We start from the raw sequence: 21,120 nt of genomic DNA, 5'->3' as shown, positions 1-21,120 counted from the left end.
GGTGCTGCTACCGACCGAGAAGTTCTCGGCCAACCCACGCAAGGTCTTCTCGTCCATCGTACTCTACACGTCGCAGGTCGAGCCCGAGCCTAGCAAGGTTCTGCGAACGCTCATTACGCACAGCGGCGGCCAAGTGCTCTCGCACCCAAGTCGGTCCGCGACACACATGCTCTGCCTTCGACCGGAAGGCGACGCGTTCCAGCAGGCGCTCAACTGGGACGCGGAGGGCGCGACGCTGCAGACCGATACGCTATCCGACGAAGACGTGCTCCGCGCTGCGACGAGCTACGTTGCCACGAACGTTCATGGACCGATCCCCGACTCTGTCTTGGCCTATATCATTGGCCAAAGCCACTTGACCAAGCACCGCATCGTCAACTACCTCTGGATCTACGAGTGCATTCGCGTGAATCAGCTGCTGCCCGAGTCGCTCTATGGTTTTGAACACAACCACAAGCCGAGTGGCGCTCAAAACGTCACTCTCTCGGACGTGGTCATGGCGCTGCAGCGCGACTCGCAGCTCTTCCCGCCCGTCACGGAAGCGCTGCCGCTCGACATTTGGAAGGACATTTCTCAGGTAGCCACCCTACTGCGCCACGGCAGTGGTGATTAGCCTCCATGTAGAACGCGGCGAAAGAATGGGCCGACAATGCGTTTGTGGTGGCTACCCACATTGCCACGGGTCTGCGCCAGCGTATGCTCGAGGCCATCCAAGGCTTGGGCGCCAAAGTCGTCGTGCTCGAAGACGACGTCGATGATCGGGCGATGGACGGTGTGACGTATGTTGTCTGCGCGCACCAGACAGGCCGCGAGTTTCATTTCGCGTTGGCGCGCGGCAAGACCATCGTCGGCCTCCAGTGGCTGGCGGCCAGCCTCGCGCTGCGCACACTCCTCCCGGCCAACTTTGACGGCAAGTTGTTGCTCTCGTCGTTGCAGCCGCTGTAACATGGAGTCGTAGAACCCACGGTTCGCAACGCGCTCTGGTACCCGGCCAAGCAGTTTGGCTGCATCCCGGGCATGGAAGGTCTCATCATCACGCTCTCGGGCTTCACCGTGCGGTCCACCCCGAGCCGCGACGACATGCAGGCCATGATCCGCCTCGTTGGCGCGTGCTGGCTGCCCGTTCTGTCGCGGTGCGCCTGCTTATGCTACATGGTTGCTGACGTGGGTGAGGATACTTTATGTAGGAGTCACACGTCGCACCTGATCTGCTTTGAAGCGTCGGGCGAAAAGTACCAGCGGGCGCGCACCTGGGATCTGCAAAACGTCGTGACGTTTGAGGTGCGATATCCCTCGTCTTCTGTGCAGATAAAAGAATGTGGTGCTAGTGGATCTTGGAGTGCGTCAAGCAGTGGCGGTATGTGCCCGAGGCCGAGTTTAGCTGGGAGCCACGGCCGCCCAAGATGCCGAAATTCGATGTGCACGACGCGCTGCAAGTCCTCGAGGCCAAGCCACTTCGCAGCGTCACGCCGCTCAAGCCAAAAGAACCCGAGACGGCGTTCGTCTCAACGCTCACGACGCCCGTCCTTCTGCGCAGCACGCAGCCCGATGCGACAGACGTCCTGGCGTCTGCACCGACAGCGCCCATACCCGCAATGGCCACAGCTTCGGTCAAAACCTCGGCCAAAACCTCGGCTAGAACCTCGGCCCAGACGACTGCAAAAGCAGTGGCAATGCCAGTCAAAAAAGCAGCTGTGACGCCTGCGCGGGGCAAGAAGGCGGCCACAAAACGAGCCAGCCCAAGCAGTGACGCATCGGTTTCGGTACTGGAGGTTGTCGTGTCGCGACCTGCGGCAGCGAAGAAGACGCCGAAGGAAACCAAACGCAAGGGAAAGACCCAAAGCGAGCCCGAGACCAGCGACGTTGTCGTTCTCAAGCAGCGTCGAACCACCGCACGCAGCAAGGTAGTCCCCTTGCCACAAGACACATTGAACGGTGGCTCGTAGACGCCAAAGCGCATGTTTTTGCTCACAGGCACGCACGAAGAGCTTGCGATCAACGAGTCGATCGTGCAGTTCCTTGGCGGCGTCGTTGTGCACAGCGCGCGCGCGTTCGATCCGGCTTGCACGCACGTCATTTGCAAGGAGCTGCGGCGCACCGAGAAGATCATTGCAGCCTGTGCCTCTGGGAAGGTCTCTCTTCGTCTCGGTGATGAGTATCATGTACTCACATGCACTCGGTAGTGGATTCTTACGCCCGAGTATCTCAGAGACAGCCGCGCCCAAGGACTCTTTCTGAGCGAAGAAGGTTACGAGTGGGGTCTCGACAAGGTGTCGAAAGACCACTACTGCGACCCTCGCATTTGGCTGCCGGTCGCCAAGTACTGGCGCACGCACCTTGCCGCGGGCGGTGCGAGGGCCTTCGACAATTGGACGTTTGCAATTCTTGGTGAGACGGTGCCGCCGCCAAGCATGTGTACGCACGTGATTGTGGCCGCCGGCGGCGTTGTCCTCGACGTCGCCGCGCTAATCAAGAAGGTATTGTCGCTTATTTGGTGTTGAAGAAGACGACTCGAACAACGAGACTTGGTAGTTTCAAGCACACGACGACTTGGCGCCGATGGTGGTGCTTGTGGCCGACGCGGTCAAGAAGACGGACAAGGTGCTCAAGATCCTGCTGGAAAAGAAGGTGCCGCTTGTGAAGCCAGGCTTCCTCATCGATTACATTACGAAAGACCAGCACGCGCGGCCCGAGCTCCAACTGTACTACTACCTACCGTGAATGGGATCCCGTTGACCGATCGACTCTTGCGTTTACTTGAAGCCCAGGAGCTTGTGCACCACGCGGGGGCCATAGACCGCGTGAACACGGGTTGGCTTGACGTACAGGGCCTTTTGCAAGCGGCGTAGCGCCTCGTGCGAGAGTGCTGGCGTCCGGTCGCTTATTTTGGCGGCGTTGAACAGAGGTCGCAGGACACTTGGTTCATCCACCGGGATGAGATCGAGGTACTCGAAAGAGGAGAAGGTACGTACTGCAGCGGTCCGTCATCAAGGTGCCACCCTGGTGCGCCACGTCATACGGCGTCAGAAACCAGCAAAACGGGCCGAGGTCCTTGGCGTTGCAGCCCACGAGCGATTGCAGCGCAGCGAGAGGCTCGACATCGTCAAGCATCTGCGGAGTCTCTTGAAGGTCGATCAACATGGCGTAGGCTGTAGCCAGCACTGAGGCACCGCTGCTGTCTGTATGCACTGGGGTGCTGATGCCAAGCACAACGTCGCTCCACGCCGTAAGCGGAGGTGTTGCCAAGCGACAGATGGCGGCGCCCGAGGACAAACTCAGATCGTAGAGCGCCATGAAGCGCCAGCCGTGCGACGCCACAAACAGCACGGCGTCGAGAACGAGCTGTTCGCGCTCGCGGCTCCAGAACGCGGGTATGCTGAAGCGGGTGAAGCCCGGCTGGACGGCGCCGGCGCCCCGGTGCTCGAGTGAGAACAGCACGGCCGCAACCTCGTCCGAAATGCCGAGAAGCTGCGCGCCGTAGGGTCCTGCGCGTTTGGATGCCAAAGAGGTCGCTCAAGAGTCGCGAGACAAAGTTAGGGTGCAGGAAGAGCGATCCACGTCGAATCAAAAACGAAAACGTCGGGAGGCGGGGCGCCGCCGGATCGCCGGGCAAGACAACGCACGGATGGGCCTGCAGCGCTGCGGTGACGCGCGCCTAGTCGCACCTTGTAAGCGTCTCGAATTGATCTCGTATAATGCATACAGCGATGGCATGCTCGAGGTGTACGAGGTCGCCGAGGCTCGCTTTGAGCTGAAAGGCGAGGGCGGCCCGGAGCGCGCCGACAACGTCCGGGGTTCCCCTCTTCGCGCTCCTCGATCGTCTCGGTGTACTCGTGCATTTGGTGCGACACGAGGCGGACGGTACCGCCGCCAGGATACACGGGTACGTCGTTCCATCGAGGCGACTTGGACGCTGCCCAGCGACGAGCGCGCCTTAGCACCCGCGCGGGCCACCACTCGAGGCGCCCCAGCGTCTCGGCCAGCAGTGGCGCACCGTTTTCGCCGGTCTCGAATAGCGTGTTACTTGGTGCATGGAACAGTGCGCGACGGGCCACGAGGATGCCCGGGGCGCCGGGGCCGCCCATAAACTTGAGCATGGAAAAGAAGATCGCGTCCTTCGCCACGCCGCCCTCGTGCATGTCCACGTCCATGTACGGGGCGCCAGCCGCATAGTCCCAGAATGCCAGGGCGCCGTAGGCCTTGAGGAGCCGCGTCACGGGTACCACCGCCGTCGTAATGCCAGAGATGTTGGACGCAACAGAGAAGGTCCCGATGAGCAGCGCTCGTAGCCGATAGCGCTGGAGCTCGATCTCCAAATGGTCGAGGTCGATCCCGCCAGTGGCACCCGGTCGAATGCTAGTATTGTTGAATCTGTCAAGTTGGTACCTTGATAGAAAATGGTACCGGACGATCGTTGCGCCAGATTCGCGCCACACCAAGTCGTTCGAGTGGTGCTCGTACGGCCCGAGGAACACGACGGCCTTGTGCAGCTTGTAGAGGCGGCGAAGGCGTCCAACGAGCAGCTGAATAGCACCTGTGCAGCCAGTGCCCGCAAAGAGTCTACGACCATTCGTTGTTTGCTCAGTATGATGTACTACGCAAGCGCAAAACGTACACAACGTCCTGGACCGCATCGGCGCCGACGGCCGATGCAATCGAAGCGCGGGCCTCGGCGCGCCATAAATGCATTTGGTGTCCGCAGTACGACGTCTCGGTATGCGTGTTGGCGTAGAGCGGCAGCACCGCGCGCGAGATAGTGTCTTCGATGGAGGCGACGGGTCGACCCGATGCCACGTAGTCGGCGTACACGAGCGCTCGGGCTCCAAAGGGCGTGGCTATCACGGGGCTCGTGTCTGCTGCCCGCAGCTTTGCAATCGCGTCGCGTTCGTCCATCGAATCTCGTTCTGGGCCTTCCGCTCCATAGCCATGGCCACAACAATCCCATGCAAGATCGCGCACCGTTCATTCGCGCGTCGATTTTTTCCCGCGACCCAATCAGTAGGCAGGAAAAATAGACGATCCAATCACGCGTCGCTCAGGCGCAATCTCGTCGCCACGGAGCTCACATCACCTCGAGCGCGATCCAGCAAGGGACGCTGGCTACAGCAGCGTACTCGCGATGTAGTTCTTGAAGGGTCGTTGCTCCCGTGACCATGCGTCGACGAAAAGCCACGCGGTCGCAGCTGCGCTCCCATTGGATGTGGGAGTTGATGTGGCATATGCCTAAAAGAGCAGGGCGACTGCTGGCATATGCCTAAAATAGCAAGTCGACTGCTGGAAATGCCACATTGGCGACTACGAGCGGACGAATGACGACGGTTGAGCGCATCACAGCCCGCGAGCTCGCGGCGATCCTCAAGGACCCGGTCCGCCGCCAGAGCGTGCGCATCATCGACGTCCGCGACTCGGACTTCATTGGCGGCCACATCCGCGGCGCCGTGAACCTCCCCGAAGACAACTTTCAGGACGACGATGACGTTGACGCGATCGTCGAGGACTTCAAGGCCGTGCCACAGATCGTCTTCCACTGCATGATGAGGTACGCGCATGAACGCAAGCTATTGCTGGAAGAGCACGCAACGTTGTGCGTAGCCAAATCCGCGGGCCCTTCTGCGCCAAGCGCTTCAAGAGCCGCATGGAGATCTGCCTCGAGGGCGCGCCGCACAAGCCCGACGTCCGCATCCTCTCTGGCGGCTTCCAGCTCTTTGGCCGCGTACAGTCCATCTCGATGCACCTCGGGGCGCTCACGATGAAAGGCGTAGGAATACCGCAACGACCCCGAGCTGGTCGAGGACATGGATATCTAGCGTGTTCGCTCTCCATCCATGGCCTGCACCTCAGCGATCGTAGATGGAATAGACTCACAGCAGAACTCTACGTACTTACTACTTTTACGCATGTGGCAAGGAACCCAAGGCAGCTCATTCGTCCTCGCGCGTCGCCGCCAATATCGCTTCGGCTTCAATGTCGGTGATGAGGCAGGAAACGCGAGCAATGTCGTGGGCGTGGTTGGCCTGGAACTGCCGCGTCTGCGCGACCGCGAGCTTGTCGATCCAGACGTGCTCGGGCTCGTTGCGCTCGTGAAGCGACCGAACGAGTCGACTGGTCTCCTGCAGTGGCAAGAGCTCGCCGTCGCGCCGCGAGCCGGTAAAGTCACAGCCCTCCTGCACGAGCGTCTCGCATTCGGAGAGAGGCGTGCCCACGATCCTATTGGTCTAGTGCAACAGATGCTCGCGGAATAAGACATTACGCACCAGCTGGACCAGCTATACGTGAGCGGGCCAATCGTGACGGTCGGGTCGTCCTCGATCGCCTGCGTGAGCAGAAGCCAGCGGTGCTCCTCGCACCGAAACTGCGTGACGTAGCTGTAGCAGCTGCCGTTGCCAAGCTGGACGGAGGAGTAGTAGACCGTGGGATGCGGCTCCTTGAAGAGCACAGTCTGCACCTAACAAATACCGTATACCGTAGTGAAAGACAGATTCCCATGATGGGGAGGGGAAAAGTCCCACTCTACCTCCATCACCGACAACATCGGCAGGCGCTTGTACGCCTCAATGATCGTACTCGGGTGGGCGCGCAAGATGTGCTGCTTGACGATGCGCGCTCGGTACGAGACCCCGAGCGCCTCGGTCGTCGAAGCGAGCCATGGCTTGCGGGACACGGGGAAGCACGCTGCGTCCAGCGCCTTGTCGACGGCGTCGTACAGAAAGTCCATCATCCACGCGGCGCCTGCGCGGCGCAGCGGCGGATCCTGCGACAAGGCAGCGTTGCGCCACGTGGGCACATTGCTGGCGACCGTACGTGGCAGCGTCGTCGTCACGAGGAAGCGCACATCGCGCAAGAGGTCGTCGATGCGGCGGCTGTTGGCGCGAATGCTTTGCTTCAGGAGCTTCTTGGTCCACAAGGCGCGTTGCGTCTTGGCCTTTTGCGTCTCCGTGTACGCAGCGCGCAGTCGGTCGGCCTCGAGCGAGAGCAATTCAAACTCTTGGCGCACCTCGGTCGCGCTGCCCCGCAGCTTGTGGCGGCTCCGTCGTTGCGTCTGTTGCCGGGCACTCGGTGTCTCGATGCTGCATTTCGGGACAGCAACCCGGTCGAGCGTCGGAAGGTCGACCTGCCACACTGACATGCCACGTGCTCATTTAAATGCGATCGTGGCCAAGACCGACATGCGACCTGCTCGCTAAAATGCGATGCACAAAAATTAAAATCACAACGGCAATCTCAAAGAGCAAACTCAAACTCAACCATGCCCCGGCAGGCCAACTTTCGGGCCACGTACTACAAGAGCCTCGGTGTGCAGGGGAAGGAGGTCGAGGCGACGTTCGCATCGCTCCTCGGCGAGGCGCAGCCCAGCATCAGCCTCGTCGAGAACCTCTCGCAGCTCATCCACATGACGCTCGAGTTTGGCGTGCCGGCGACGTACCGGCCCACGATGTGGTGCTTGGTGGGCGGCGTGCTTCCGCTCGTGCGCGACGTCGACGCCGACACGTGGAGCTTTGTGCGAAGAGAGAAGCGCGTGATGTTTGCCGACGTGCAGATGGCGCTCCGCGTGCTCAGCGGCGCGACGGACCTTCCTGCGCTCGTGGCCTTTTACATGGCGCACGTTCGCCCGCATTTGGCGGATTCGACCCGTACGACGCATCTCCGTCGTCGCCTTCCTCATGGAAATGGGTAGCGCTGAGCTGGGTCATGGACGACCAGCAGGTGACGACCGGCGTCTTGCATGCGATCGGCCAGGTGCTCGACGACCCGATGGAGCAGTTTTGGTGCGCCATCACGTTCCTCGAGCTCATCGACCGAGGTGCGGTTCTTCGCCCGTCGAGCGTGCAGTCTGAGCATGTGCGTAGGTCTCGCGGACCTTCGACCGGTGATTGATGTGGCCGAGCTGTACCACATTTCGCCGTTGGGCCTCGAGACCATTGTGTTTCGCATCTGCGCTACCAAGCCCGACAAAGTCGAAAACTCATAACTTATCGCGAATACCACCACACGCAAGTCCGTTCTAAACCATGATCGTCGCGGCTTCGCGCGTGCTGTCGCCGTCCTTGGCGACCGCCTTGGGCTTCTTTGTCGCTGACGACGGACGGCGTGTCTTCTTTCCCTTGGCTCCCGCCACGTCAAAGTCCATTTGGTTCTGGTCCTCTTGGATGATGGGCCAGAGCAGCTTGAAGCTCGCCCAACCCGACGCATACTCGGCTGTCGACGTCGGGATCTTTAGCATGTGGGGGCTCACGAGGAACGACGCGACGGACAGGTCCTGCGTTTTGGTGCTTCGCGACGGCTGGTACGTCTGGCACTTGTCGTCGTCGAGGTTATACGTGCTCTTGAGGTGGCTCTTGAGGCGCAGAAGCAGCGCGAGTGCAAATGCCAGGCTGCACGTCTTTGTCAGCTTGTCTGGAAAATCTTCTTTTGTCGGGATCGGCCACTTGTGGTCAAAGTTCAGCTTCGGGTACGCCTTCTTGACGGCGATGAGCACAGTCCTGCAGTATAAGATAAGCTGCTGTACAGGATGAAAGCAAGTACGCACTCCAAGTGGAGCGAGATGTCGCGATTGATTGTGTGAATGAGGTAGAGCGGCTCGTCCTCGGTAGCAAACGGAAGTCACGCGAGGATTGACGTAATGTACGCCAAGTACGAGAGGCCGCTCTCGCGCGACAAACTGCCGTCCGCCATGGACTGGAAGATCTGCCCCTTCTCTCGAAAGTGGACGAGAAGCCCGTTAAAGAACGAGTGACGGCGAGCGCGATCTGGCTGCATGCACAGCTGGTACATTCGACCAAAGAGACACTAGACGTGCATGAGATCCCATCGCAAAGGAAATTGCTTACGTTTTTTGTCGCATCCTGGACGGTCCAGGAGCGAGTCATCTTGAGCTGAAACATGAACGACTGGTAGATCCCGCGCACGGCGGGGGCAACGACGCTAGCCTTGCACTTGATAAGCGCTTCTTCGAGGTTGCGGTAAGCTGCATCGCGCACCACGGCAACCTATGACGTTATCGACTTTGAGACCAGCCACTCGAGAGTGGGACGTGACGTACTCCGTCCGCCTCCAAGGCCACGAGAGTTGCAAAGCATTCCAAAGGGTTGATGACGCCTTGGGTCACAAGCAAGCCGATGCACGCCACCGCTTGGCGCCGAATCATGGTTTGCTCGTGCATCGCAAGCGTCAAAATGTTGCCGAGTTGAGCTTGCATGATGCTCCCAATGAGCGACGTGTCGCCTTGCTGGTCGCCTTGGACTTGCTGTTTGTGCTGCTTTTTGGCGGCTTGTGCCTTCTCGAGGCGAGCTTCTTCGGCTTCGAGCAGCTCTGTGAGGCTCACAACCATTTGGAGCTGGACGTTGGCGCACTCGTGGGCCAGCATCTTAGTGATGACGCCATCTTCATAGGCCTTGAGGAAAAGCCGTGGGTGGCGATGGAAAAGGAAGCCAAAGCCCTGCACGTTCTTCACCTGAAACGCGACTGTGAATGACGGATGCGACTGCGGCAAGAGCGTAAACCGATAGTACACGCTGTAGACACGCTCAAGGATCTAAAATGTGCGCGTCAAAACACATCTCGTGGTCCCATTCATAGCGTACCTTGCCCGTCTCGATGCGGATGTTAAGGTTCTCGTAAGCGTCCCAATCCAAACTTCCGCAAATAAGGCCCGTCACGAAAAGCGCGCGTTGCAGTTGGTACTGCTGCCCTGCCGCGAGACTCGGACTATTGCTCTTCAAGATCGGTTCCATCTACGATAATTGTAAGCATATCAACCCATATCGTGGTCCGAACCTTCACGAGGAATGTGTAGAACTTTTCGAGGAGGTGTGAAAGCACGGTCGGCTGGCGCTTCGTGGGTGCGTCCAAAACGAGACGTGCGAGGCATTCGACACTGGGCTTGACGACACCAGGTGGAGCTTGGAGCACAAGCGCTTGCAAGTCCGCTTCGAGGGCACGGATCCAGGTTTCGTCTACAATCGCGCGTGAGTCGCCATTCGAAAGCAAAATGTGCCCTACTCGACTTCTCCATGGCCGAAAACACTAGCGAAATCATGCTGATCGTCAGCGCAAAGACCTGGGCCTGGACATCGCGGTTGAAGCGGCTGTCTGGCTTGAGGTACACCACAAGGGTATCTTTGTACGGCTCGAGGAGCTCAGGGATCGCCGAACAAAACACATGCAGCGTCTTGAGCGTCGCGACAAACTGCTTGTCGGGCTCTACAAGATTGAAACGATTTAGAATCATTCGGTAAAAAAGGTGCATACCTCGGCAAGTCAGGTGGGGCAACACCGTGCCTTCTTCGAGTTGTAGGAGGAGGTCAAGAAGGCCAGCGACAATCGACTCGCAGTAATCGTCAATGTCATCTCCCGCGATCTTGCGCAGCCGCTGGATGAGTTCGACAAACCAGTCGGCTTTGGTCACGCGCTGAACGACTTCCATGATTGAGAGCACGCGATACGTGCCGTAGTCGGTTGTCTTCTTGGACTTGAGCTTCAGGAGGCTAACCGGGATTACAGCGCCGTCTGCGTCACGCTTCTGCAATGCGGGCAGACTCTCGTCAAACCAGACCTCCTGGAGCGTCGACACGATGAAGTCCTTGATCGTCTCGTCTTCAGTAGGATCCGCGAGCCGCTCGATCAAGGTCCGGAGGCACGTGGAGACAATCGCGTTGGCCACGTCGAACTCGTTGACGATGTAGTGGCGATAGATCTTCAGGACGCTCTTCCGGACACTGATGCCCTTGTCGCGCACGCGGTCATGGAGCATCTCGGCGTAGCGAGGAAACTACGTGCATTGTTCCATTAGCAAGCTTAATCACACATAGAAGAAAAAAGTTGTCGTACCAGAGATGGCTGGTCTTCGACATACTTGCCAACGAGCTCGACTGAAGCTTGGCGCACGGCATTTGACTCGTCCATCAAGCAGCTCGTGATCGCTTTCTGCAGCGCTTCGCTTGTCATCAAGGTCGGGTCCGCATCAATGATGCCAACGATGGACCGCAAAACACGTGTCCGTAGCGTCGATTGGCCGCGCGACAAGAAGCCGAGGATGTGCAAAAAGATCGTCTCGAAATGCCCGCAAAGCTCACGGCCGGCCAAGAAGTAGTCGACGACGCTTCGCGCTTCGTCGCGGCTCAAGTTGCATGACGAGGTGGCCGCAAACCCTTCGTCAACGCGCGAGAGATGAAAAGCTTGAGCATCTTCTGAGATGTGGGCCGACTTTTGCTGCACGTACACGAGCAGCAGCTCCGAGGCCGACGTTACGTTGCTCTCTTCCATATTGTGGAGAAGACGCTTCTCGGACGCTTGGGTACGGCACGTGATCGTCTTGAGCGACGCTGCGATCTTGCCAAGCAAGTGCAGGGCCAAGACGGCAACTTGAGTCTCCGGCTTGTTGGACATGAGCAAGCCCGTGAGGCCCGCAACAAGCGCCTCGACGAGCACTTCAGCCACGGGCCAGTCCGGCGACGAAAGTAGCACGAGAACGTCCTCGACAAAGTGCTCAAAGTGCAAGCGCGCGTTGACTTCGTCATCCTTCTTCATGCACTTGAGCAAAAGAAGCTGGACCACGGATCGCGCCGTCTCGTGCACTTGATCCATCGACAACACGATACACGACTGGACAAGTGTCGCCAAAAGCACGACGATGACTTGCACGTAGTCATCGTCCACCTTGTACGTCCGCAGGTTGCGCTTGCTCGTCGAGAGCTTTACGAGAACGTAAAAGACGTCTTCGAGAAGAAGCGTGCGGTGGGCAGGGTAGTGCACAAAGATCGCGCGAAGCATGCGCAGTGCACCCAGCTGCACGGTCGAGATCGACGTCTGCTGATTGTCCATGGCAAACACGGCCATGAGCACGTTCGAGAGTTGAAGAATCCAGCTGTCCTGGAGCTTGAGACAGCCCATGAGCTCTTGCAGCGAGTCCAAAAAGCTGTAGACAATGTCGACAAGGCCAGCCTTCTCCATCTTCTTCTTGAGCGCTGCGTGCGCCTTGTCCTTCTCGTTCTTTCTTTCCTTCTCGCTCACAACGACCGAGTACGTTGCAGCGTCCAGCGCCGGGTAGATCAATCGCTGAAGCACATGCTTGACAAGCAAGACGCAATGCTCAATGTGTTCTTCCGAGAGCAGTCGGCGGTCGACGTCCGGCGACGTCATGACGAGAAGCATCGATGTCGCGGCATCCAATGCTGTGTTGACATCTTCAAGGAGGCGTCCTTCATCTGCCAAGCGTTCTTGCACGAAGAGATCAATCTGCCGGGCCTCCGTGACCTAAGATGCACATTAGTATCTACTTCAACTCAATTTAAGCGTCTACCTGGACGTCGAGAAGGATCATGAGATCCAAGAGCTGCTCGACCGGAAGCCGTGCGATCACGAGCTTGCTCGACTTGTGCATGATGTAGAGCATATGTCGGATCTTCTTCGTCGCGCGGTGCGCACTGCGCGGGTCCGCCAAGTCCATCGACCACTGCTCGAGGGTCTCCTGATGTTTCGCGACGCTCGATGCCAGCTTGGTCTCTTGCGTCTCGAGAAGACTCGGGTCGGACTCCGTGCGTGCCAAGCGCTTCCCCTTTCGCGCTGAGTCGTCCATCATCGCCGACTTGCGCTTCGCCGAGCTTCGCGTCGTCGCGGGTGCAAGCACGTTCTGGGCCACAGCCATGCGGAGCAAGGGGGAGATGGATGGCTCCGTAGCGTCTTCCATACTCGGGGGTGTACTTCCATGCGTCGGTCTACCAGAACACGACGTCCATGAGCTTCATCATCCATCGAGGTTGCCTGCACGTACAGGAGCGATGGTGGTACGGCCGCGACGAGCGCATGGAGCGCGGCCATGTCCACGGCCTCTGGGTCGACCGAAGGTTGCATGGAGCGCGTCCGTGGTCCCGGTCGGAGGTTCCATCTTCCCATCTTCCGCGCGTCCGAGCGCATCGGCAGCGGGAACGACCGGCTCATGATCTCTCGCGCTCAAATCGGAAATCCAAATTCGATTCATTCTATCTCGTGTCATACACTATTTTGGGTGCATTGAACCGCCCACCTATCACGGGTCGCCAGCGCCGTCCGTACCTCGAGTGATACCCTCATGCTATCTACCATAGTGCATAGATGACAACCGCAAGCTTGACGCAAGCGGACACGCGGTCCTGTCTGTACGCTCTGTCAAGAGAGAAACCGGTTCGTTTGGTGTAAGAACACTATTTCAAGACTCGTGGCCGACGCCTTGGCGCAATTCCGGATATACTTCCGGCTCGTTATCCGGACGTATTTTGGATTCGGTTTTTGCCCCATGCTCGAAGAGCGGGTGACCTGCGTCGGCGCTGCGTCGGCCAACCGGGCGCTGGTCGCGACATGCGACCACTTCAACTACAGGTGGATGTTCCATACGTCGGAGGCCTCGATGGCGCTGGTGGTCTCTCGAGGCGCACTGCTCCGAGGCTCCGATACCGAGCCAACGACAGCCGATTCGTTCGAGCCGCATCAAATCCTGCCGCTCCCAGCCGCGGCGCAGAGCATTGCACTGCATGCAAGCTCGCTTCGCGTAGCTGTGGCGTGCGTGGATGGGCGAGCGATGCTCTTCGGGATCGCACACCGATCGCCGCCGATGAACGACGACGATGCCCACTGGCAGTGCGAGGCAACGTGGCGGTATGTAGCCGCAGCACGACAACATGTAATATGATATGCCATGTCTAGGTGCGAGGCCGATATGCAAGCGCCTCTGCAGTGGTGCGAGACGACCGACGACCTCACGCTGGTCGCGGCAGGTACACGCATGACATCGTGGAAGGTGGTCCACGACGCCGTCACGGTCTACGCCCACCGATCGTTTGACCTGTGCGTGGACGCTCCCGTGCACTTGCTTGCTGCTGCCTCGGACGGGCGCTACATCGCGACGGGTGCCACGCCGCACTCTCGACTTCTTAAGGTGCGTTTGTTGTCTCCAGCTTGGCGCTACGTGTTCGTAGGTCTGGTGCATGGAACCCTGGCCGTCCGAGACCGCTGCGCCATCGTGCGTCTTCTTGGGTCACGCCCGTGCGGTGTGTTCCATGGGTAGTCTAGTGTGAATGCCTACACGTCTTACAACCGCGCCTAGAGTGGCTCGATGCGAGGGCCCAAGGGGACAATGCGTCGCTGCTCACGCTCGACAGGCGCGGCCAGCTGACGCTCTGGCGAGAAGACTTGAACGGAAGCCCGTTTGCGTTTCTCCAGACACTGGCCATCGATACAACAGCGATCCTCTCGCAGTACTCGTCGGTGAACCTCGTCGCGTGCGGGCTCGTGGCGCGACCGATGACTCGGCCGCTTGCACGGACGACCCTCAACGACGGTCTTTGCTTCTGGGAGCTCACGCCCAAGAGCGAGCCAGAGCATCTGGTGTACGACGATCACCGCGGCGTCGGCCAAGCGGCTGGCTTCTTCTTCCGATCCGGTGCCACGGCCGACACGCACCAAGGTGCATCCGATGCTCTTCTTGATCGATCGGGTCGTATGAAGCGATGGTCGTAGGCGAAAAGTTCATTCCTGGCAACGTCGCACTGCAGACGCACGCTGCCTCGTACGTGGTCTACGGCGTCCTCGACAATGGCGACGTGTGTTTTTGGCGTCTCGACTGCGTCTCGCTCCTGGTACTATGGCTCTCCTCGCACGTATATGCCACGGTCGGAGCTTTCTCTGTCGTAGAATGCAACGCCACGCAGCCATTTGCTGGGCACGTTCTCGGGGCTTCGCCAGCTTTTTCGGTCCGCGACCCTCTTGCATGTCTCGACGTCGCTCTCGGGCCAGCATGGTACTCGACGTCTGTCCATGCGACGGCCAACACCTTGTGTAGAGGCTCCGGTTGTCGCGTTCCTCTTGCAGTCGATGCCGGTGGGCGAGCTGCAGCGCGTGCAGCTACGCGTGAACGGCGCCGAGGTGGACCTCATATCAGCGGTGGATGTCTACCCGCGCATGGGCTCCCACGCTCCCATTGCCGCGCTCGTGGCGTCGTCGACGTCGACGATGGGGTTCATGGACGCGAACGAGACGCTCTTTGTACTGAGCGACGGCGCGACCCTCCAGAAGCTCGCCCACCCGCACCTCGAGTTGACGCACACGCGGTTTCCGTCGACAACGTCGGTCGTCACCGCCGTCGTCGTCCTCGATGCTGACCTTATTCTGTGTGCGACGGCCGACAGGGAGATCCTCGCGCTCTGCGGCTACGACAACCATGCCAAGGCGAACGTCCTCACGCTTGCGACGACCGCCTCGGCCCTGCGGCGTCTTGTCGTGCTACCGACGACGCTTCTCGGGCTCGGCGACGATGGCAGCGTGGTCGCATGGACGTTTTCTCGATCGCCGCTGTTGCTCACAAACGCTCAAGTGTGGGCGATCGAGTGGTCCTCAGTGCTGTACATGGAGCGGTATGCCTTGGGCGACGGCGCCTTCCTCCTCGCAGCCTCGTCGCCGTGCTCGCTGAGTACGTGGTCGGTCGCCACTGGCGCGGTCTTGCACCGCTTTGACTTGCACCACTGCGTCTTCAAAGCCTCGCGCAGCGCGTCGATGGCACGTTTGCGCTGTTGCTTGATGACGAGCGCGACGACAAGGATAGCCGCACTATATGTGTGCACGCACCGTACGATGCGGTCGCGACGGCGCAATGGACCGTCGACGCGCGGACAAGCGCGATCGTTTGGCTCCAGGACGCGTTCGTGCTCTGCCTCGCGCGCGGCGTCCAGCTGACGCTCTACAGCGGTCCGACCGTGCTATGGACCATGGACATGGCTCTGCCGCAAGCGACGACCTTCCTCGTCCACGGCGGCACGCTGTACATGAGCCGCGGCGCACTACTAACGAGCGCCGTTCTCTTGCCAAAGGAGCCTTCGTCGCCGAGCGTGTGGCCGCCGCTGCTGCTGTTTCAGCTGCTTCGACGCGGCGCCTTTAAGGCGCTCGGTCGCTTCTTGGACGCACTCAAGAGATCGCTCGAGGCGTACGAAGAGACGTGCTACGTCAACATGCACGCGACGCCAGTGTACGCTCCCCCGCGCCTCGCGTGGGCCAGCATCATGCTCGACCCTCTCTCGGGCAAGGAAGATCTCTGGACGCCCAGTCGCGCTGCACCAAAGGACTGCGCCGCGCTCTTGTTCGCCCCGCGCGTGCCAATGAAAACGAACGCCCAAGACACGGTCGACTACGAAGCGTTCTTTACCCCCGCGCGCATTTCGCTGCTGGGCCTTTCCGATTCCAAGCCGCTCACGTCGCTCGCGTCCATGCTGCGGGTCGTCGACGACGTCGAGGATGTGCCCGGTATGAAGTTTGCTCTCGCCTTGCGCTGGCGCGAAGACGCGTACGTTGGCTTGAGCGCCGAGGCGCTGCTCTGGGCGCGGCTCTCGAAAATGGATTTCTTGATGGCCTTGCCGTGGCTCTCGCAGACCAAGTGGACGTGGGACGACGTGCGCGATCTCCGCTTACCCTTCTGGCTCGACGACACGGCCAAGCTGCGCGAGAAGACCGAGCAAGTCGCGCAGTCGGCGTATGCAGGTACCATCGTGATGCGATATCGGCGTTCGTCTCTATCTTCTTCTATGTCATAGCCTCCAAAGATCCGTTTGACGTCGCGCTCTACTATGTGCTGCTGGGCAAGACGCGGCTCCTCGCAGGACTCTTTCGACTGGCCAAGAAACAAAATCGCCGACCTTCTCACCAACGACTTTGCCGACGACCGGTGGCGCACGGCGGCCATCAAGAATGCCTTCGTGCTCAAGTCCAAGGGCCGGTAGATCGATTCTCTCGATATGCAACCGATAGCCATACCCACGTAGGTACATGCTGGCAGCCACCTTTTTCCTGCTCGGCGGCAAGATTTACGAAGCCGCCGCGATGGCCGAAGCGGCCGACCAAACGCTCGTGCTCTCGCTCCTCATTTGCAAGCTTGCCGAAGCCGATGCCAATGGCCCGGTCACGAAGCAAGTGCTTTGCAACATGGTGCTGTCGCGCGCCAAAGCGTGTGGCGACGTGTACTTGGAAGCGCTGGCGCAGCTCCTCTTGACGGGCGAGTTTCCGTACATGACGTTGCTGACGCCGCCGACCACCGACATGCGCTGCGGCTTCAACACAACATGCACCACGTACTGGCGCGACATGAACCAGTCCTTGTACGCGGCCTGTGCCCTCGTGCGCTATGACTTTACAAGGCGCGTCTACAGCGACGCCGACACGCAGCTCGTCGTCGCCCTTCACGTCAAGGTAGCATCGTGAATTCGACGTGTTTCGACGACCGGTGTCGTAGGCTGCCTCGCGCCTCTTGGCGCAAGGCCTCACGCGGTCTGCGTACCGCTGTTGCAGCGACCTCTTGGAGAGCTTTGGGGACCTTACGATTCCAGAGATGGCCAATGTCATGTTACAGCACACCAAGGTCGCCAACGTCTGCAGCCAGCTCGCCGCCGTCTCGGAGCGCCTCGTGCGCGCCACGACCGAGTCGTTCGAGACCAAGGACACGAGCGAACTCGGCCCGCTTCTCGCCAACCTGCAGGAGGAGCTGGACGCGTTTGCGAGTGTGCGCCTCGCCGACGTGGACGACCGCCTCCGGCAAGATCTCCCGCTCGTTCACGTGCTGGCGACGCACGTAAGCGCGGCCCGCAGCGTGACGGCGCCGCTCCATGTCTTTTTGAACACAATCCTCGCGGGGGGCGCGCCGTGGGCGGCGCTCCGGGGCGCGGTGGTCTGGACGCAGTACCTGCACATTGTGTTTGCGCGATGCATCGAGCCCGACTCGAGCACCATCCGGCTCGCGTCGACGTGCATTTACAGCGCACTCTGCCTCGCGCTGCCCGTGGCCACCAAGAGCCTCGACGCATGCTGCGTGGCGCGGCTGGTCCACGTTCTCTTTCCTCAAAAGGAATTGCACGAGATGCCCAGCGACAAGTGCTACACGTGCCACGTGTGGCGACCGAAGAAGAAGGCGCCGGCGTCCTTGCGCCAGGACCTTCCGACGCTCCACCAAGTGCTGCAGCAGCTCGTGGGCTTGCAGCCAAAGTGGCCGCCGCACAAGGCCGCCAGCAGCACCGACGAAGCGTGTGCATGCGTACGTCTCTTTCACGCGGCCGCGTACCACTGCATGGCTGTACACGCAGCACGGATCCTGGGCGACCCCGACGACGTCTTGAGTCGGCAATGGACGCGCTGGGCCGCGAGCTCGCCCCGCGTGATCGCTCCTTGCAGCAACGCATGCTGCCCGTGGCGCCATCTGACGCTGCAGCTCGCACCGTCCCTTGGCAACCACAACCAGGTCCACGACGCGACGAATAAGGAGCAGCTGCCATCGCCGAGCTCGATCGAGGTCATCTACAAGAGCCAAGTGCCCGGCGAGGCAGTCAAAAGCATGTGCTTCAACCCTGAGCAGCGCAGCACGGTCGTGCATTGCAACGGCCGATTCATTTACCGTTCGACGGCCAAGAAGCCGCGTCGCGATGCGCCGCTGAGCGACCTCTCGAGCCTTTGCCAGGTACGTACGCCATGATGTTGCTTTCATGCACAGGTCTCGTGTAGCTACAAGTCAACACGCGCTTCTCGCCGCCGCCTGCGTTTGCCAACGAGATGGAGGTGTCGCCCAAGATGACGCCGGCCAACCCGCTGTCGCCGACGCCCGACAGCCGGTCGACGAGCTACCGCCCGATCGCTCTCACGGCGCACCCGTCGCTCTCGGTGTTTTGCGCGGGCACGACCAAAGGCAACGTCGATCTCTGGCGCTTTGAGAACCCGACGGCGCCGCTCGGCAGCTTCGAGCACCACGTCCCCACGGTACGTTCGAGTTGCTCGTTTGCGTGCGATGGACAAGGTGTCTGTAGTTGAATCCGCTCACGCAACTGGCAGCGCCGCGCCGCGACGTCCATCGCATTCGGTTTGAAAACAGCGGTCACACGGTAGTTTGCCTTCCATCCGAGCATCACCATCCTCATCACGGTGCTGTGTATGCAGCTTGGCGCGTGTGACAACGTGGGGTTTGTGTACCTGTGGAACTTGGCGCGCCCGGGTGCTACGCCCACCTCCAGTACAATCAAGAAACAGGCCTCCATCGACATCTCTCTAGTGCCACAATCGAGGGACGCGCGACTTTACCTTTCTCAACGCGTCGAGCTGCCTCGCGTCCGTGGGGGCGTCGACCAAGTACGCTTCCAAGCGTGCGATTGCGTCACGTGCATATTGGCCGTAGGAAGAAGAGTCTCTGCTTGTGGGACACGCTGCTGCCGCCGCAAAAAGCGCTCATCTCGGCGCCCGTGTGCCACCCGCTGGGCGCAACCGCTGTCGTCTTTTCGTCGCGGCACCAGGTACCGACCGTGTGATGTCGTCGTTCAAGCGCGCGTGTAGCTTCTCATCTCGGGCGGCGAGAGCGGTGGCCTCAGCGTCTTTGACGTGCGTCGACAGCGCATGCTGCATACCGTCTCGGGCGCCCACGACAGCGCGATTACAACACTTGTCTTGCACCCGCGCGGCCACTCGGTGCTCTCTGGCTCGGCCACCGGCGACATCAAGGTAGTACCCCACGTGCCATAGGCGTCGTGCGATGCGCAAGTAGATTTGGGCGCTGCCGCTCTTCCGGGAACTCGCGTCGTGGCTCACGGGCAAGGCCAAGCCGGTGGTCGCAACGTTCTTGGGCGACACGACGTCGGCCTTCGTCGCGCCGGTGCGATCCGAATGTCGATGCCAGCAACGGGTTCATGACGGTCTATGTAGACCATCACTGGCGTCACGGACGCCTTTGCGACCGACGACTTTTTCTACACGAGCCACTCGGACGGCTCGATCCAGCGCTGCCAAGTCCCGACGTTGCTCGACTAGTAGTGTACTAGCTCGGAAAAAAGCAGCACGATGCACGGATGATGATGCACCCAGTTCCTATCAAAGGCGTCCAGCAGCAGTGGCGTTGTTGGCCAGCACCTGGTCGGGTCTCCGCACGCGAGGGGTGTCTCTAGTCGGTTGCAATTATGCGCCGACGACGCTCGACCGGTTCTCTCGCTGGCTCGTCGGGCCTGTCACGCGCATGGCATTCGGTGGCGTTGGGTGCACTGTAGCTATGGCCGTAGTTGCAGTGCGCACCTCCGCGCATTAGGCTGCTTGGCTTCGTCGACCGCTCGATCTGTGCGTGGGAGCGAGCGCTTTGGGCTCTGTCGTGGCAAGCTGTGGTCGAAGATCGAGATGCCGCTGGATTGGCTGAATTACAGCCAATGAAAAGGAGGTCAGTTGCCAAGAGCCAGGGCCGTGCAGTCGAGCGAGCATGACCTGGATGACGCCGATGAAGCGTGCTCTCATACAGTTTGACAAGAAGCTGCCGCCGAGTACGTCGATCGATGTCGCCCATGGCACCTCATGTGCTCTCTACTAGTGCAGCACCTGGAGCCGATCCCCAACATGCTCTGCTGGAGCCTGCCCAACGGCGTGGCATGCCACCACGACGCGTCGTCTGCCAAGAAGCGTACGCAGGATACTACGGACGAAGCACTTGGCTCATTTTAGCGTGATGCTCAGATGCGTGCACGTGCTGCGCGAACGACGTGGATATCTGGTGTTTCGACTGCAACCGCCACATGTGCGGGCGTTGCAGTAGCATCCATCACGCCAGCCACCGACGCTTTGCGCTCCAGGGTACGCGCGTGCTGCAGAGTATGCAAGGTGCATGGGAGCGGGTAGGACCGCGTGGCACGACCGTGGTGCAGACAGCGTGGTCGCCGGAGTTTGTTGCCTTGGCGCAAGACGAGATGCGGAAGACCATGGTGCGACGCACAGCCTTGTACTCGTAGCGTTCGAGCTTGCGCCGTAGGAAGTCGTCAAGGCGCGCGCGCGAATGAAGACCGGCGGATCGACGTCGCCACCCGCGTCACCGACGCAGACGCGCGCCTCGGTCGTCGACGTGTGTTTCGAGACGCAGCAGCAAGGCGACAGCGTGGCCGAGATCACGCAGGGAATGCAGACGCTGGACCCGTCCGAACACGCCCAGTTGGATGTCCTCGGAGACGTGCTCGTCGAGAAGTACACCCGCTGGAACAAGGCAGTGGTGACGGCGAGCCAACAGCTCCACGCGCACGCCGCCCGCGTTGGCAGTGCGTCCGAAGACGTGTCGTGGCTGGGTGTGAAAACGTTTTCTGGAGCTCGAGCGCGAATACA

The 21,120-nt window shown here is 60.3% G+C and overlaps 8 protein-coding genes across 8 annotated transcripts in view; 5 read left to right on the top strand and 3 right to left on the bottom strand.

Annotated features, from left to right (window-relative positions):
* The window catches only part of SPRG_22264 (hypothetical protein), a gene marked incomplete at both ends in the record, with an annotated part of 1,891 nt that extends 946 nt beyond the window's left edge, over positions 1–945 (top strand). Inside the window, 2 exons of the mRNA XM_012350376.1 lie at positions 20–577; positions 625–945. Of these exons, the coding sequence (XP_012205766.1) occupies positions 20–577; positions 625–945 (879 nt within the window). The remainder of the gene's footprint in view (positions 1–19; positions 578–624) is intronic.
* Positions 946–1,017: 72 nt separating this feature from the next.
* SPRG_10764 (hypothetical protein) lies at positions 1,018–2,739 on the top strand (the record flags this gene model as incomplete). Its single annotated transcript, XM_012350329.1, has 6 exons — positions 1,018–1,133; positions 1,188–1,281; positions 1,329–1,904; positions 1,947–2,132; positions 2,184–2,477; positions 2,533–2,739. The coding sequence occupies 6 exons, from the start codon at positions 1,018–1,020 to the stop codon at positions 2,719–2,721; spliced, it is 1,455 nt and encodes a 484-aa protein (XP_012205719.1). The 3' UTR covers positions 2,722–2,739.
* On the bottom strand, positions 2,692–4,893 carry SPRG_10763 (hypothetical protein; the record flags this gene model as incomplete). The annotated part of the gene is made up of 7 exons (XM_012350328.1): positions 2,692–2,916; positions 2,969–3,468; positions 3,530–3,655; positions 3,704–3,800; positions 3,850–4,356; positions 4,405–4,560; positions 4,616–4,893. The coding sequence occupies 7 exons, from the start codon at positions 4,891–4,893 to the stop codon at positions 2,754–2,756; spliced, it is 1,827 nt and encodes a 608-aa protein (XP_012205718.1). The 3' UTR covers positions 2,692–2,753.
* A 347-nt stretch (positions 4,894–5,240) lies between these two features.
* SPRG_10762 (hypothetical protein) lies at positions 5,241–5,916 on the top strand. The gene is made up of 3 exons (XM_012350327.1): positions 5,241–5,539; positions 5,593–5,713; positions 5,763–5,916. Exons 1-3 carry the CDS (start codon positions 5,310–5,312, stop codon positions 5,805–5,807), a joined length of 396 nt encoding a protein of 131 aa, XP_012205717.1. The 5' UTR covers positions 5,241–5,309; the 3' UTR covers positions 5,808–5,916.
* A 5-nt stretch (positions 5,917–5,921) lies between these two features.
* On the bottom strand, positions 5,922–7,126 carry SPRG_10761 (hypothetical protein; the record flags this gene model as incomplete). Its single annotated transcript, XM_012350326.1, has 3 exons — positions 5,922–6,207; positions 6,255–6,445; positions 6,515–7,126. 3 exons carry the CDS (start codon positions 7,124–7,126, stop codon positions 5,922–5,924), a joined length of 1,089 nt encoding a protein of 362 aa, XP_012205716.1.
* Positions 7,127–7,246: 120 nt separating this feature from the next.
* On the top strand, positions 7,247–8,010 carry SPRG_10760 (hypothetical protein; the record flags this gene model as incomplete). Its single annotated transcript, XM_012350325.1, has 3 exons — positions 7,247–7,631; positions 7,676–7,801; positions 7,848–8,010. 3 exons carry the CDS (start codon positions 7,247–7,249, stop codon positions 7,967–7,969), a joined length of 633 nt encoding a protein of 210 aa, XP_012205715.1. The 3' UTR covers positions 7,970–8,010.
* Positions 7,969–12,936, bottom strand: SPRG_10759 (hypothetical protein; the record flags this gene model as incomplete). The annotated part of the gene is made up of 11 exons (XM_012350324.1): positions 7,969–8,480; positions 8,528–8,787; positions 8,829–8,987; positions 9,041–9,532; positions 9,582–9,731; positions 9,775–9,953; positions 10,000–10,200; positions 10,249–10,768; positions 10,828–12,252; positions 12,299–12,713; positions 12,770–12,936. 10 exons carry the CDS (start codon positions 12,934–12,936, stop codon positions 8,602–8,604), a joined length of 3,894 nt encoding a protein of 1,297 aa, XP_012205714.1. The 3' UTR covers positions 7,969–8,480; positions 8,528–8,601.
* A 334-nt stretch (positions 12,937–13,270) lies between these two features.
* On the top strand, positions 13,271–19,797 carry SPRG_10758 (hypothetical protein; the record flags this gene model as incomplete). Its single annotated transcript, XM_012350323.1, has 20 exons — positions 13,271–13,629; positions 13,678–13,909; positions 13,950–14,034; positions 14,078–14,437; positions 14,491–14,609; positions 14,665–14,770; positions 14,813–15,518; positions 15,572–16,500; positions 16,554–16,588; positions 16,620–16,735; positions 16,782–17,205; positions 17,249–18,463; positions 18,508–18,759; positions 18,807–18,881; positions 18,937–19,009; positions 19,062–19,125; positions 19,172–19,286; positions 19,327–19,491; positions 19,535–19,642; positions 19,693–19,797. The coding sequence occupies 20 exons, from the start codon at positions 13,271–13,273 to the stop codon at positions 19,795–19,797; spliced, it is 5,643 nt and encodes a 1,880-aa protein (XP_012205713.1).
* Positions 19,798–21,120: the final 1,323 nt, after the last annotated feature.

This window comes from Saprolegnia parasitica (assembly GCF_000151545.1).
Source record: "Saprolegnia parasitica CBS 223.65 unplaced genomic scaffold supercont2.64, whole genome shotgun sequence".
Classification (NCBI taxonomy): Eukaryota; Oomycota; class Saprolegniomycetes; order Saprolegniales; family Saprolegniaceae; genus Saprolegnia; species Saprolegnia parasitica.
This window is presented reverse-complemented; position numbering and strand designations above follow the sequence as displayed.

Bases quoted from the DNA above. Each gene is read 5' to 3' on its own strand.
- SPRG_10762 (XM_012350327.1), top strand. From the start codon at position 5,310: ATGACGACGGTTGAGCGCATCACAGCCCGCGAGCTCGCGGCGATCCTC. The intron at 5,540-5,592 runs GTACGCGCATGA...CGTTGTGCGTAG, and splicing joins GTCTTCCACTGCATGATGAG to CCAAATCCGCGGGCCCTTCT. The intron at 5,714-5,762 runs GTACAGTCCATC...TGAAAGGCGTAG, and splicing joins GCTTCCAGCTCTTTGGCCGC to GAATACCGCAACGACCCCGA.